At 42.0% G+C, this 16383-nt stretch overlaps 1 protein-coding gene across 2 annotated transcripts in view; it reads right to left on the bottom strand.

Annotated features, from left to right (window-relative positions):
- fzr1a (fizzy/cell division cycle 20 related 1a) overlaps positions 1 to 16383 on the bottom strand; it is a 60867-nt gene that overhangs the window by 17423 nt on the left and 27061 nt on the right. For both annotated transcript variants that reach the window (XM_073068146.1, XM_073068145.1), the window contains exons 10-13: positions 13334 to 13518; positions 12261 to 12494; positions 7819 to 7923; positions 4374 to 4466 (exon numbers count right to left, since the gene is read on the bottom strand). In XM_073068146.1, coding sequence (XP_072924247.1) covers positions 4374 to 4466; positions 7819 to 7923; positions 12261 to 12494; positions 13334 to 13518 — 617 coding nt within the window. The remainder of the gene's footprint in view (positions 1 to 4373; positions 4467 to 7818; positions 7924 to 12260; positions 12495 to 13333; positions 13519 to 16383) is intronic.

The raw sequence follows: 16383 nt of genomic DNA, 5'->3' as shown, positions 1-16383 counted from the left end.
CCCCCACTAGGCCATTTGTAATTCTTCCACACCCATTTGCAAAATGTCAAGTCCCCATCCTCCTGTTCAGTTGCAAACTTGTTTACAAGTACCCAGCTACAAAGTGGCTGTAATAAATAGTTTGGGTGAAGCTGAACCATCAGAAATAATATGACATTATACACTCAGTGGTCACTTAATTAGTTCAAAGTAAAATTATCTAAGTACACATGCCACCATGTAGAACCCGGAATTTCATTTTCTAGCAGGCATTCACAGCAAGTCCAAGAAACAAAAGAATTAATGAAAGAGTGCACCCAACAGGATACACAACCAATATACAAAAGACAACAAACTGCGCAAATGCAAAGTAAATAAGCAATACATAACTAGAAAATGAAATGGGGTGCTTGAAAGTTAGTCCATAGGTTGTGGGAACAGTTCAGTGATGGGGTGAGTGAAGATATCCCCTCTGACTCAAGAGCTTGTTGGTTGACAGGTAACAAATGTTTCTGAAGCTGGTGCGCCCTGAGGCTCCTGGACCTTCTTCCTGATGAAAGAAAGAAGAGAACATGGCCTGGATGGCAAGGGTCCTTGATGGCAGATGCTGGTTTCAATGGTGAGGAGGACAATATTCACTACTTTTTGTAGGATTTTCAGTTCAAGAGAATTGTTATTTCCATATCAGGCTGTGATGCAACCAGACAATATATTCTCCACCACACATCTATTTATTTAGAGATATAACTCTGAATAGGTCCCTCAGGCCCTTCATACCATGCTGCCGTGCAACACTTGAGAACTCCAACTCAATCATGGGACAATTTACAATGACCGATTAACCTACCTGGTACATCTTTGGATTGTAGGGAGAAATCAGAGCACTTGATAAAAACCCATACATTCTACTGGGAGGAAGAACAAACTCCTTACAAAAGATGCCAGGATTGAACACTGATGCTCTTACCTGTAATAGGGCCATGTTAACCGCTATGCTACTGTGGCGCCCATCTATACAAGTTTATCAGTTTTAGATGTCATGCCAAACTTCCAAAGAATTTAAAGTTGCAGATCCTCTCATTATGACTGATTCACAGACCTCTGGTTTCCTCCTCCTGAAGTCAATAACATCTCCTTGTTCTTGCTGACATTGTGTAAGAGGTTGTTGTTGTGGCACCACTCAGCCAGATTTTCAGTCTCCCTACTGTATGCTGATTCTTCACCACCAGCAACAGTAGTGTCATCAGCACACTTAAATACAGCACAGTCATAAGTATAAAGTATGCAGAGCAGGGGGCTAAGCAAAGCCTTGTGGTGCATCTGTTTTGAGGGAGATTGTGGAGATGTTTTTGCCAATCTAAACTGACTGGTGTCTGCAAGTGAAGAAATCAAGGATCCAGTTGCACAAGGAGGTATTGAGGCCAAAGTCTTGAAGCTTAATGATTAGTTTTGAGGGGATGATAGTATTGAATGCCATCCTGCAGTTGATAAAGAGCATCCTGATGTATACATCTTTGTTGTCCAGATGTTCCAGCATTGAGTAAAGAACTAAAGATATCTGCTATGGACCTGTTGTGCTGGCAGGCAAATTGGAGTGGATCCAAGTCGCTTCTCAGGCAAGAGTTGATATGCTTCATCATCTCTCAAATCACTTCATCAACATTTCAAAAATAAATCATCGAAGTACATATATGTCACCATATGCAACCCTGAGATTCATTTTCTGGCAGGTATATTCAATAAATTCACAGAATAATCATAACAGAATCATTGAAAGACTGCATCAACTTGGGCATTCAACCAGTGCACAAAGGACAACTGTGCAAATACAAAAAGAAAGAAATAATAATAAATAAGCAATAAATATTGAGAACAAGAGATCCTTGAAAGTGAGTCTGTAAGTTGTGGGAACTTTTCAATGTTGTGGCAAGTTATCCCCAGTAGATGTACGTTATTACAGTAGATAAGTGCTACTGGATGATGGTCATTGAGGCAGGTTAGTACCACAGACTCCTGATGCGAGAGATATCGGCAAACACTTCAGCAAGTTGATCAGCACGGGTCTTGAGTACCCAGCTTGGTACCCCATCTGGGCCAGATGCTTTCCATGGATTCACCCTCCTGAAGGATGCTCTCACATCGGCCTCAGGGACTGAAATTACAGGGTCACTGTGGGCTGTGGGAATAAAGGTTCCTTCATGTCTTGATGGTCAAAGTGAGCACAGAAGGCATTCAGATCTTCTGGGAGTGAAGCCTTGTTGTCACCTATATTACTTGGTTTCAGTTTATAGGAGGTTAATAGAATTCAATCCCTACCACAGCATCCTTCAATGATTCAAGTTTGGTCTGGAATTGCCACTTCATAGATGAGATGACTTTATGGAGATCCTACCTGGACCTCTTGTATCTTACTTGGTCACCAGGCATGAAGGCCAATGATCTGGCCCTCAGCAGATTGCAGATCTCAGGATTTATCCTGGATAGGGAAGATTGAATTGTTTTGTGCAGACACTTGTCTACGACTATTTTTATAAAGACTGTGACAACCACGGTGTATTCATTCAGATCCGTTGAGTCCTTGAACAGAGCCCAGTCCACTGGCTTGAAACAATCCTGTAGCCGCTCCTCTGCCTCCACACGACCAGCTGTATTCTCATCTCTGGAGCCTTCTCTTTAGCCTCTACCTGTGTGGGGGTAGGATAGCCAAGTGATCAGACTTCCTGAAATCCAGACAAGGCATGGAGTAGTAGGCCAATCACAAACAAGGGAAAATCTGCAAATGCTGGAAAAGCAAGCAACACACACAAAATGTTGAGTTCCTCCAGCATTTTGTGTATGGAACAGTAGGCATTCCTAATAGTAGTATAGCAGCTGGCAAATATGTTGGGACCCCTGGTGCTGTAGATTATGTTGTTGATAATTGGGCAAAGATTTCTTCAAACAAGCCTGACAAAAGTTTCCACTATGATTTGAAAGCAGTTGGGGTAAGCTTTTTCTCGTTTGGTGATGGCAGCATTCAATATCTTGAGTGCCTGGTTAACAATGGCTTTTGGTCGTGTGCAAACTGCAATCAGGATCACGGAGGAAAACTCTTGATAAGTAGAACAGCTAGCACTTAATCATCAGATGTTCCAGGTCAGGGGAACGGTGTGACAAGATCACTGTGTACAAGCACCACTAAGAGCTTATCATGAAACATAGACCCCCACCTTGTGCCTTGTCCAAATCAGCAGTCCTGAGTGAACCATGTCTCCATGAAATAGAGAACACAGCAATTCCTCAATTCCCTCTGATACAGCAATCTTGTCCTTAGGTTCACAATCTTGTTCTCCAGCGACTGTATATTTGCTAAAAAGATGGTTGGCATTTCCGCCTGGTTTCGATCCTCCCTCACCTCCCTTAAGGACATGATGATGTAACTTCGTCCGCTGTTCATCCTTGAGAGTTAAGTATGCCAAGTCCTTCAAAAGACTGTGAAATCACTAGTTTCTTAAGACGGTTCAAAACTACATGGCTTAAAGGGAAAATACAGGCTGCAGACTGCAGTGAGAATAATTCATAAGAGATATATTTAAAAGTTTTATATGCAGCCTACAATATGTCACTGTGGTTCACTGGCACCATCTTGACCAATAGGAAATTAGGTACACCTACTCATTAATACAAATGTCAAATCAGCCAATCATGTGGTAGCAACCCAATGCATAAAACCATGAAGACATTTTCAACAACAAAAGACCACAACCTTATTACATACCTGATAAAGTGACGACTGAGTGTATGGAGGCATCTAATCATTAGCTTCAATACTAACATTAATAAGGAACTATTAATGTAATCAAGAGATTACTTCATTGGGCACAGGAATAGGATCGCTGTGAGTGGAGAGGGAGCAAACATCACCTGGTGAATAGTCGGAGTTGTTAAAAAGGATGGCGACTCCATCTGGAAGGTCTGTGTTGAGTATAGCCACAGTGGGATATCAGGCGCATGGCATCTAACCTCCAGCAGGCTCCACACTACGGTACAATATCATGCAGGTACAGAGGTCCTGAACCCACTGACACACACACACACAACAGACAGCTGGTTATTTAGGGAACTCCCACATCATCATTGGCATAAGAAGAAGAAAGCCCGTAACTCCGAGTGGAGTCATTGGGACGCCATCGTGACAGCGTTTTTTAAAGCAGGCTTTCTGCTTTTATGAGTTTGAGTTGCTAGCTCGATGCTCAACCCAACACGGATGGATGGAAAGCGTGCAGGGAGCTGGCTGGACTTGAACTCAGGAGCCTTCGCTCCAAAGTCCGGCGCTGATGCCACTATGCCACCCGCCAGAATCATTGGCATAAACTGGCCCAATATCACCACGGCTACCCATTAACATCTCATACCTTAGTTGAACGAGTTTTACTAAAAACGTTCCAGAATCTGAGTGTTTCATCTCCAGCACCAGTGACAATGGCTTCTCCATCTGGGGACATTGCCTACAGATTAAAGAGAAAATGTACGATTTAAACACAAGAGATTCTCCTGATGAAGGGTTTCAGCTTGAAACATCAACCGTTTATTCCTCTCCATAGATGCTGCCTGACTTGCTGAGTTCATCCACCATTCATTTTCTAAATACAAGAGAACAGTTACTTAACGCTTTTCTAAAAAATATACAAAATCTACGTTTATCAACTACCGTAGATGTCGGATTATAAGCCGCTACTTTTTTCCCACATTTTGAACAGCTTTGAACACTGCGGCCTTTACTACGGTGCGGCTAATGCATGATTTTTTTCATGCCGCCAAAAACATTTTGCCTCGTAACAGTAGACCAATAAAATTGATGAGTAGTTCACAGAGGTCCAATGAAATTGTACGATAAATCAAGCGCACTTTCACAATTAAATTATTGTAAATCAGTCATTTGTACTCACCCTCATCAACATGGAAAACACTCGAAGAAAAGCATTGTGCTGCCTTTATGGCAGTTATTTAGTTTATAATATTTTCGCTTAGTAATTCATTTGTTAGTTAAAGTTAGAAGAGTTTTAACTATATTTGTTTTCTGTACTACATCGCGGGATGCTATGACGTCACACCCGGTTTCGCCGCGTCTTGTGGGAAAAATGCCGTTTGCGATAAACGGGAAGGAGGGGGCGAGCACATTACGCGAGCGGCATTAGATCTGAGCGAACGCTACTTTTAAGTTAAAGGCGATCAATAACTTTTCCTGGTAGGCTGCAGTATATATATTTTTTACCAGTCGTTAGGAGATATTGGAATGTTGTTCAGTAAAAAAGTATACACAACGTATATTTAAAAGTAGCCGCGTTACAGGCACGGTTCGAAAAAAAGCATTTGCAATATGTATTTGTTTATGTTACCATATGGATTTAATTAAAAGTTAAAAAATCCTCACGTGTAATATCTTTCTGTGTAAATATCTCATATTACAACGTGGGACACCTGCGGCCGAAAATCCGGTGCGGCCTGTACAAGTACAAAATTGATTTTCTTTCTAAAATTAGAGCCAGCGGCTTTTAATCAGGTGCGCTCTGTAGTCCGGAATCTACGGTACCTTTCTTTTGTCCATCTTAAATCTTTCCTAACTGGGAAGCACTGATGGGAGTCTCACATAACCAATGATGCTGGAGAATGGGCTAACACAATACTTAAATCCACCTTTACTCTCCTCTTTGGAATTCAATATTCATAATTTCATTTACAAATCTTGATTTTTTTAAAATTTAGAGTAACAGGCCCTTCCAGCCCAAATAGTCCACTCCCCCATTTGCAACCATGTGACAAAGTAACGTATTGACCCATACCTCCTTGGAATGTGGGAGGAAATCAGAATATCCAGAGGAAACCCATGTGGTCATGGGGGAGAACATATAAACTCCTCACAGACAGCAACAGGAATTGAACTCGGGTGTTGGCATTGTGAAGCATTGCGCTAACTACAATACTATCTTGTCACCCCTAACCATCCAAATTAATTGCATGATATGTTAGAGAAACACCAGATAACATCCAAACTTTTGCATTACAATGTAGGTCAGCTGGAGGCAGACTGACTGAATTTGAACTGGGTTTGGGGGCGGGTGGAGGTGGTTAGGGCCAACATTGAATTACACCTACTTATACATACTCATGAGAAGTATGCTAGATTATTTCCTCCCAGTATCCTAGTACAGATGCACAATTGCTTTACAGTGTCAGTGACGTGGGCTCAATTTCCACTATTGTCTGCAAGGAGAATGTTCTTCCCATGATTGTGTGGGGTTCCTCCCACATTTCAAAGATATGAGTTAGGGTTAGTAAATTACAGGCCTGGTGCTGGAAGCCTGGCGACACGTGGACAGCCCCTAGCACATCCACGAGCTGTGTTGGTCATTGACACTGTTTCCATGTACGGGTGACAAATAAAGCTAATCTTTAAACCTTCAGGGAACCTGTTTCTGTGAGCATATCTTGTTACAAAATATAACATAACCCAGATGATGCAGTGGGCAGCTATCTATAGGACTGCTTTATTGATGTTCTGGAATCTAAACCCAATGTTAAACTGATCGCTGTGGACTAAACTGACAGGTGTGGATTGGCATCCTCAAGGTGCAAAGGCATCCAGAATGTGCAAAATTAGAAACTGATCGTTCATCACTCAGACTCTTAAAAAAGATGAAGGCTGCCAAGGCATAATTTAACTTCAGCAAAACAATCAACTCCACCAAAGCCCAGCTGTGAAAGGAGGAGGCTAGGCATGGGATTAGCAACCTCATCCTGTAAAAACCCAGAGCTATAGAAACGCCTGGAAAGGAAGGATCGGGAAATCTCCAGGAAGACCTTCTTTGTTGCTGCTGCTGCTGTGAGGTCTGGGACTCTGCTGGGAAGAAGAGGCCCCCAGTCCTTCGGGTCTCATTGCCGATGGCCATTGGCGGGGGCCGTCTTAATATGCTCGGCAGAGGATGGTGCTCGGAGAAGCTGTGCCGGAGGGGATGGTCGTCGGCTCGGAGGTTCGATGGACTCGGAGTCTGCTGCGGTCAGGTCGCTTTCGGTGTATGCTGCGTCTACCAGGCTGGGTTTGACGGAGCTTTCATTGTGTGCTGCGTCTGCGAGGCCGTGGAAGTCCACAGCGGGGGTACTCCCTTCTGCCGCTGGCGTGGAATGGCGAGTCTGTCGGGACCCTGGGGGACTTGTGGAAACTGTGTGGTGATTTCTTTTGAACTTATAGTCCTTTAACATCTTTGGACTATTTTTACTGTGCTCATGGTCTGTTTTTTAAAAAATCAATTATGCTATTGTTTGCACTGTTGTAACTATATGTTGTAACTATGTGGTTTTGTGAAGGTCTTGTAGCTTTAGTTTTTGGTCTTGTTTGTCTGGTGGATTTGGAGCTCCTTTCTGGGGAACGCACTAAGACGGTAGCGTGATATTTATACGCAGCAGCCTCTCCGGACTCTGGATTGGGGATTGTCAAGCGTTATGTGGATTTTCTAGTGTAGCCTGTTTTGTCATATGTTTTTGTGATATCATTCTGGAGGAACGTTGTCTCATTTTTTAAACTGCATTGCATTTGTGGTTTCTAAATGACAATAAACTGAATCTGAATCTTTGATGGGCTATACCTGGAGGGAACTTGAAAGGCTGGCCCAAGACAAGATGATGTCGGTGGCCTCTGCCCCCGTAGGAGATGGGCTTAAGTAGAACAGAATTATCAGTTATTCAGAAAGTCTAATCAGCTGAGCAGCTTTACAAGGCTGGATACATGGAGTTTATTACAAAGCCAAAGCAGATTCCAGTTCCAGTGTTATATAACTATGTAAAAATAATTAATCAACTCACCAAGTACAGCACTCTGTACGAATGCCCAGTCAATTTGGCTACTTGCGTCAATGAAGGATACTTCCACACCAGGATTTGATTTTGTGAATAACCATGAGTACTCACCTAAGGGTATGAAAATAACTGCTTTACAAAAAAAATGCAAACATTAACAATAAAATATGTAGATAAATTATCAATTGTTGTTCAGTCAATACTACAAGTATACCAGGGTAGTTTCTGGATTGCTATCTGTGCCACTCGCCAGTGAGGGTAAAAACAGGATGATCTGGCAGATTAATACAAGGCTGAGAAGCTGGTGCAGGGGTCTGAGCTTCAGGTTCTTGGATCATTGGGATCTCTTCTGGGGAAGGTATGACCTGTTCAAAAGGGACGGGTTGTACCTGAGCCCGATGGGGACCAATATTCTTGTGGACAACTTTGTTAGGGATGTTGGGGAGGTTTTAAACTAATTCGGCAGCGGGGTGGGAACCAGAGTGAAGGGACTCAGGACAGGACAGATGGTTAAAAAAGCAAAGGTAGAATCAGTCAGACTGACAGGAAGAGGAGGTAGATGACGGGACAAAATTGTGGCCAATTTGATGAATATCAGTGCATTAGGAATGCAGAATCAAAAAAGGGTAGCAAATATAATACCCAAAGTGTTATATCTCAATGCACAGAGTATAAGAAATAAGGTGTGTGATCTTGTTGCACTTTTACAGATTGTCGGGTACGATGTTGTGGCAACCACTGAATCGTGGCTGAAGGATGGCTGTAGTTGGGAGCTGAATGTCTAACATTACACATAGTATCAGAGGGATGGAAAAGTAGGCAGAGGGGATGGCGTGGTTCTGCTGGTAAAGAATGGCATCAAATCATTAACGATGTGACATAGGATTGGAACATGTTGAATCCTTGTGGGTTGAATTAAGAAACTGCAAGGGTAAAAGGATCCTGACGGCAGTTTTATACAGGCCCCCAGACAGTAACTGGGATATGGAAATAGAAAAGACATGTCAAATGGGCAATGTTATGATAGTCATGAGATATTTTAACATGTAGGTAGATTGGGAAAATCAGGTTGGTAATGGATTTTAGGAAAGTGAATTTGTTGAATGCCTGAGATGGCTTTATAGAGCAGCTCGTCGTTGAGCATACTAGGGGACCAGCTATACTGGATTTGGTGTTATGTACTGAACTGGAGGTGATTAGGAAGCTTAAGGTAAGGAGCCTAGGAGGCGTGATCACAAACCTAAAAGACCTATAGGTACACAAGTCACCTGGACCAGATGAACTGCATCCTAGGGTTCTGAAAGACGTAGTGTTAGAGATTGCAGTGGCAGTAGAAATGATCTTTCAAAAATCATTGGACTCTGGCATGGTGCCAGAGGACTGGAAAACTGCAAATGTCACTCCACTCTTTAAGAAAGGAGGGAGGCAGCAGAACGGAAATTATAGACCAGTTAGCCTGACCTCAGTATTTGCGAAGATGTTAGAAACAATTGTTAAGGATGAGGTGATGGAATACTTGGTGACACAGGACAAGATAGTACTAAGTCAGCATGGCTTCCTTCAGGGAAAATCCTACCTGACAAACCCATTGGAATTCTTTGAGTAGATTACAAGTAGGACAGATAAAGGGGATGCAGTGGATATTGTATATTTGGACTTTCAGAAGGCCTTTGACAAGGTGCCACATGAGGCTGCTTACCAAGTTAAGAGCCCATGGTATTACAGGAAAGTTACTGACATGGTTAGAGCATTGGCTGACTGGAAGGAGGCAGTGAGTGGGAACAGAAGGACCCTTCTCTGGTTGGCTGCAAGTGATGAGTGGTGTTCTGCAGGGGTCAGTGTTGGGACCACTTCTTTTTATGCTGTATATAAATGATTTTGATGATGGCTTTGTTGCCAAGTTTGCAGATGATATGAAGATTGGTGGAGGGGCAAGTAGTGTTGAGGACACAGGTAGGATGCAGCAGGACTTCGATTACGAGAATGGGCAAGAAAGTGGCAAATGAAATACAATGTTGGAAAATGCACGGACATGCACTTTGGTAGTAGAAATAAATGTGCAGACTGTTTTCTAAATGAGGAGAAAATCCAAAAATCTGGATGCAGAGGAACTTGAAGTCCATGTGCAGAACACCATAAATGTTAACTAGCAAATAGTCAGTGGTGAGGAAGGCAAATGTCATGTTAGCATTCATTTCAAGAGGTCTAGAATACAAGAGCAAGGATGTGATGCTGAGGTTTTATAAGGCACTGGTGAGGGCTCACTTTGAGTATTGTCAACAGTTTTGGGCTCCTTACTCAAGAAAAAACGTGGGTTCAGAGGAGGTTCACAAGGATGATTCCGGGAATGAAAGGGTTATCATATGAGGAATTTTGATGGTTCTGGCCCTGTACTCGTTGGAATTTAGAAGGATTGGGGAGGAGGGGAGAGATCTTATGGAAACCTTTCAAATGTTGAAAGACCTAAATAGAGCAGATGTGGAAAGGATGTTTCCCATGGTGTGGGAGTCTAAGACAAGAGAGCACAGCCTCAGGAAAGAGGAACAACCATTTGAAATGTGGAGAAGTTTCTTTAGCTAGAGGATGGTGAATTTGTGGAATTTGTTACCACAGGCAGCTGTGGAGGCCAGGTCATAAGACCATAAGATATAGGAGCAGAAGTAGGCCATTCGGCACATTAAGTCTGCTCCGCCATTCAATCATGGGCTGATCTAATTCTTCCAGCCATCCCCACACCCCTGCCTTCACCCCATACCCTTTGATGCCATGGCTAATCAAGAACCTATCTATCTCTGCCTTAAATACACCCAATGACTTGGCCTCCACAGCCGCTTGTGGCAACAAATTCCACAGATTTACCACCCTCAGACTAAAGTAATTTCTACGCCTCTCAGTTCTAAATGGACGTCCTTCAATCCTGAAGTCGTGCCCTCTTGTCCTAGACTCCCCTACCATAGGAAATAACTTTGCCATATCTTATCTGTTCAGGCATTTTAACATTCGGAATGTTTCTATGAGATTCCCCACCCCGCATTCTCCTGAATTCCAGGGAATACAGCCCAAGAGCTGCCAGACGTTCCTCATATGGTAACCCTTTCATTCCTGGAATTATTCTTGTGAATCTTCTCTGAACCCTCTCCAATGTCAGTATATCCTTTCTAAAATAAAGAGCCCAAAATTGCATACAATAGTCCAAGTGTGGTCTCATGAGTGCCTTATAGAGCCTCAACATCACATCCCTGCTCTTATATTCTATACCTCTAGAAATGAACGCCAATATTGCATTTGCCTTCCTCACATCTGACTCAACCTGGAGGTTAACCTTTATGGTATCTTGCACAACAAGTCCCTTTGCATCTCTGCATTTTGAATTCAATCCCCATCTAAATAATAGTCTGCGCGTTCATTTCTTTCACCGAAGTGCATGACCATACACTTTCCAACACTGTATTTCATTTGCCACTTCTTTGCCCATTCCCTTACACTATTTAAGTCTCTCTCCAGGCTCTTTCCTCACCACTACCCGCTCCTCCACCTATCTTTGTATTGGAATATTTAGCCACAAATCCATTAATACCGTAGTCCAAATTATTGACAAGCATCGTAAAAAGCAGTGGTCCCAATACCGAGCCCTGTGGAACTCCACTGGTAACCGGCAGCCAGCCAGAATAGGATCCCTTTATTCCCACTCTCTGTCTTCTGCTGACCAGCCAATGCTCCGCCCATGCTAGTAACTTCCTTGTAATTCCATGAGCTCTTATCTTGCTAAGCAGCCTCATGTGCGGCACCTTGTCTTCGGGTGTATTTAAGGCAGAGGTTGATAGGTTCTTGATTGGCCATGGCATCAAAGGTTAGGGGGGGGGAGAAGGCCAAGGAGTGGGGCGGGGAGGGGGAGTGGTGAAGAAAGGATCAGCCATGAGTAAATGACAGAGCTGACTCGATGGGTCAAATGTCCCATGTCTTATGGTCTTATACACAATAGCTCCAAAAGTACAAGCATAATCTACAGCATATTTGCTAACCAGTCCGAAAACATCCACTCCTTGATAGAATAAAATCCAAAAAACAATGTGTTCTCAGTAAATACACATTCCTCCCATAGTTAATTGTTCACGAAGCCCTAGTGGCCTAGGCATGAGATTTTTAAATCAGTCAAAACCTAAAATCTGTTGAAGCAGTAAGAGGTAATAAAAGTTAAATTTAAGCAGCACATCAAATCCAATTAGAAGTTTAATTTTATACTTTTTATGAAGATGCAATCGATCAACATTAATCACTACTTCAGGCCTTGGTAGGCCAGGACATAGATTAAAAAAGTCTACATGTGGGTGCAGAAGAAACAATCCAAATCAGATTTTCTAAAAATAATGATATTTTGTAGGGGTCTAACAGTTTCACTATTCCCAATACCATAGCGTAAAAATCCAAGTAAAATACTCTGTACTTACCAGCTCATTTGCATGCTTGGACCAGGCGAGGTTACACACTTGGGAACCTGTATCTATGCATTGTAAAGGCTGAGAGGTGAGGGTGTTCCAGAATCGAATACATCGGTCTGCAGTTCCACCACCTGACGCAAGGAGACCATGTTGATGGGGAGACCAGGCAATGGCTTTCACGGCCGCAAGATGCTCTGTATATTGCTGCACTGGTCCTGAAGTGGAGCTATTCCATACCAGAAGCTAAACAAAAAGGTAACATTTATCAAAAAAAAATTATGTTTTCAACACAAAATGAAGCTCACTGTTATTAAACATTCCTTGATTATGAAAGCAAATCATACTAAAACTGATTTCCCAAAATCAGTTATACAAAGTGCCAGTTATTTAGTTGGGAGCAGGAGGTTTAACTGAAATGACTTAAGCCAACACACCTTACATGTAAAACAGAGAACATTGACAAGTATGATCTTATCAACAATGTTCTTTGTGGCAATTTTAATTCAAAATCTAATGCTATTTTCACAATGCTTAACCTATGCATATTCCCACAAGCACGCGGCAGAATTGAATGCAGTGGGTTATTTATCAGCGACAGGAACACACAAGGTGGATTCTGTTCATATGCAACACACACAAAATGCTGGAGGACCTCAGCAAGTCGTCTATAGAAATGAAAATACAATCAATGTTTCGGGTTGTGACCCTTTATCAGGATCGGGAGGGAAGAAAGGTGGGGGAAAGGGATTGAGGACAAGCTAGGACGTGAGAGGTGAAGCCAGATGGGCAGAGGAGGGGGAGCGGAGTAAGAAGCTGGGAGGTGAGGGATGGAAAAGGTGAAGGATTAAAGATGAAGGAATCTGATAGGACAGGTGAAGAGGTAAATGTGGGGTGGGGGGGGCGGGGGCAGAGTAAAAGTTCCCTCTTCTGTTCCAATTATTGGATAGGGATCAGTAGCTGACAACCCATTTTGACTTTCCAAATATATGGATGCTGAGCTAACCAAGATTTCACAGTCAGACCAAGTTAGATGAATTAAAACCAGCCCATGGCCATGTATTTTATGTCATTAATTTTATTACCTTGTTGTCGTTTCCTCCAGAAGCCAGAAGCTGGTGATCAGTCGACCACTTCAAACCACAAACTTCCTGCCGGTGACCCTGAAGCCTCCGCTCAGACTGCAATGGTGGGGTGCGAATATCTCTTTGGAGAATCAGACGGTCCCTACTTCCTGACGACAACTGATCTGCATTCCACGCCAGGGCTCCTGCAATACAATCCACTTGAGATGTACTGTAGTAGTGCTGAACATGTGCAGCTACTGACCCCATGTTATAAACAGAAAGTTGTGTCATTTAAATTGGAAAGTAATTAAGTCTGTTGAGACTAGTAAAAATCATTTAATTCTGTGCAGCATATATATAACATCTACAATTTCTTCACATGCCTATTTTTGCGCTAAATATTTTTCCAATTGAAGGAATCCATTTCATAAATTACTTGACTAAAACTTCAAACCAGAAGTTATCATTTTGAATTTTTTAAAAAAAAATTAACTATTTGTCATGTGCTTTGAAACATAGTGAAATATGCTATTTGCATCAATGACCAACACAGTGTGAATATGTGCTAGGAGCATCCCACAAGACAGAAGATTAGTTTTCTTTGTTACATGTACATTGAAATATACGTCATTTGTCAAATCAAATCAGCAAGGATGTGCTGGGTAGCCCACAAGTGTCACCATGCTTCCAGCATCAACAGCGCATGCCCACAACTCACTAACTCTAACTCGTACACGTTTGGAATACAGAAGGAAACCAGAGCATCTGGAGGAAACTCACATGGTCATGGGGAAAATGCATGAACTCCTTTAGACAGTGGGAGGAACTGAATCCTGATTGGTGACTCAGTCATTCACAGATATGGGCATCCCGGTAAGACCATTTATTACCCATTATAATAATTTTGATAAGGATGTTGGTGCTATATACCCCTAGGGTTAATTTTTTCTGTGGACTGTCACTTTAAAACGCCAAGAGAATGAGACTGACTTTTGGACACTGTTGGGGGAAGGGGGGGGAGAGAGAGGTGGAGTTATTTGATGGACAATGAATGTTTATGGTTTCTTGCAGCTTGTTTTGAATATACAAGGACACAGTCACACACAGCTCAGAGTCAAGATGGATTCAGTCAATGGAAGACACCAGATAAGCTACTGTTGGTGATAATTCATACATAGATTCTGTTTAAGGATATTCATTGAAGATCACTGTCGGTGATGCTTCGTGTGTGGAGTGGAACAACTTCGGAGATAAAACCTACTGCTATTGTTGTGTTGTATTGCTGTCATGGAATCTGTGGAATAGCTATGTAATTGGCTTCTCACAACATTCGCCTTTGGATTACAAATATCTCGCAGTAATTAACCTGTGCATTTGAACTGAACTTTTCTTATCACACCTTTGTTAAGACTGTATCACTTAACCCCTAAGCTTGTAGTAGTTTAGGGATTTATACATTTACACCTATATATGCATAACACCGTTAACTCTTGATTTATCTGGTTTAATTACTATATGACAGAGTTCTAATTAAATAGTGTTTTATTAACAGCAAAACCAGACTCCGGGTATGTTCTATTGTTGCTGATACTTTTACAGGGTTGTGTGTACGTAACAGTTGGTGAGACACCCCTTGAACCATTGTGATGCTCCACAACAATTACATAGTTATTCTTTGATTTGGACCTAGCTTTACTTCAGTACTTCAACCTCAATATCATAACATGCCAGTAAGAGAATTTGCAGAATTCTTTCCCATGCACGTCATTCCTGGCCTTGAGGTGATAGAGGTCCGAGCTTTAGATGAGCCTTGGTAAATCGACACAGTACACCATTGACCAGAGTGAATGTTTAAGACAGTGAAATGAGGCTGTCAATTCAGTGGGCTTTTATTTGGACAGCACTAAGGTTCTAGATATTGCTGGAGCTACACTTGTCTAAATTAGTAGAGCGCATTCCATCTGACTTGCAGACGGTAGGAAGACAATGAAGAGCAAGGAATTTCTTTATAGATGACAGAAGCAGCTTTGAAGATTCAGGAGATCCCCTGTAGATGTCAGAATGCCTCTGGACGTGGAAGTCATTCATTCATCACAGAAAACTCAACATCAATAATGAAGCTTAAGAGCAGTGAAGTTCCTCCTCTCAAATGCAATACGGTTTCTGATCAATAGTGACCCCTAAGAAAGTCTTCACGAGGAATCTGATTAAGGCAAAATGAGTTGTTAGATTTCCAGCAAAGCAACATTTAAAATGGGTTAGAATTCTTCAGGTAGGAGATATCTTGTGTGACATATCTTGCATCACTTAATAGCTCAACATAAAACAGCACCCAGATTGTCTGGTTTTATTGATATGTGTCAGTATGATAACTGAAGGAACAGGTTGGTTGGAGCTATGGTAAGTCTTGGAGCACATTTGGATATTAGAATCTGATCACCATAGCAAGCGTAGCCATTGCTGTAGACTGCAGACACCATTGTTTCTTGATATCTTGATATGTGACTGACATCTTTGATGATGACAAGAAGATGTCACGGTGAATCACTTAGTCCACAATTCTTGATGATCCCAGCAATTTCAGTATCATCATTCTGCACCGTGCCAACAACGAGAGTGGGAATATTTATAAAATTGTCATTCATTAGTTATTTACTTAGGGTTTGTCACCAATTTGTTTCATGTGGCAGCAACTTCAGAACTGATGCAATCTGTTGGTGTTGAAATGCTTTTGGTCTGGCACTTCCCCTGTCTACCATGAATATAATCAGTCTTGGATTTATGAGAATGAAGAACATATGCCACCCTGATGTGACTCTTGATGGTAGAATATAACTCTGCTGTTTCTAATGCCACATATAGCCCCGAGTTTGATCACCTACATCATATGCGGCAACAGCAGTACAGTCACGCCCCACTGGGTGATAAAAAAGTTCAAAGGTAAATTTATTATCAAAGCACATAGGTTATGTACCATCCTGAGATTCATTTTCTTCTGGGCATTCATGGTAAATACAAGGGAAAAAATAAAAACAAATAAGCAGTAAATATGGAGAATGTGAGATGAA

This window comes from Hemitrygon akajei, chromosome 16 (genome assembly GCF_048418815.1).
Source record: "Hemitrygon akajei chromosome 16, sHemAka1.3, whole genome shotgun sequence".
NCBI classification, from domain to species: domain Eukaryota; kingdom Metazoa; phylum Chordata; class Chondrichthyes; order Myliobatiformes; family Dasyatidae; genus Hemitrygon; species Hemitrygon akajei.
This window is presented reverse-complemented; position numbering and strand designations above follow the sequence as displayed.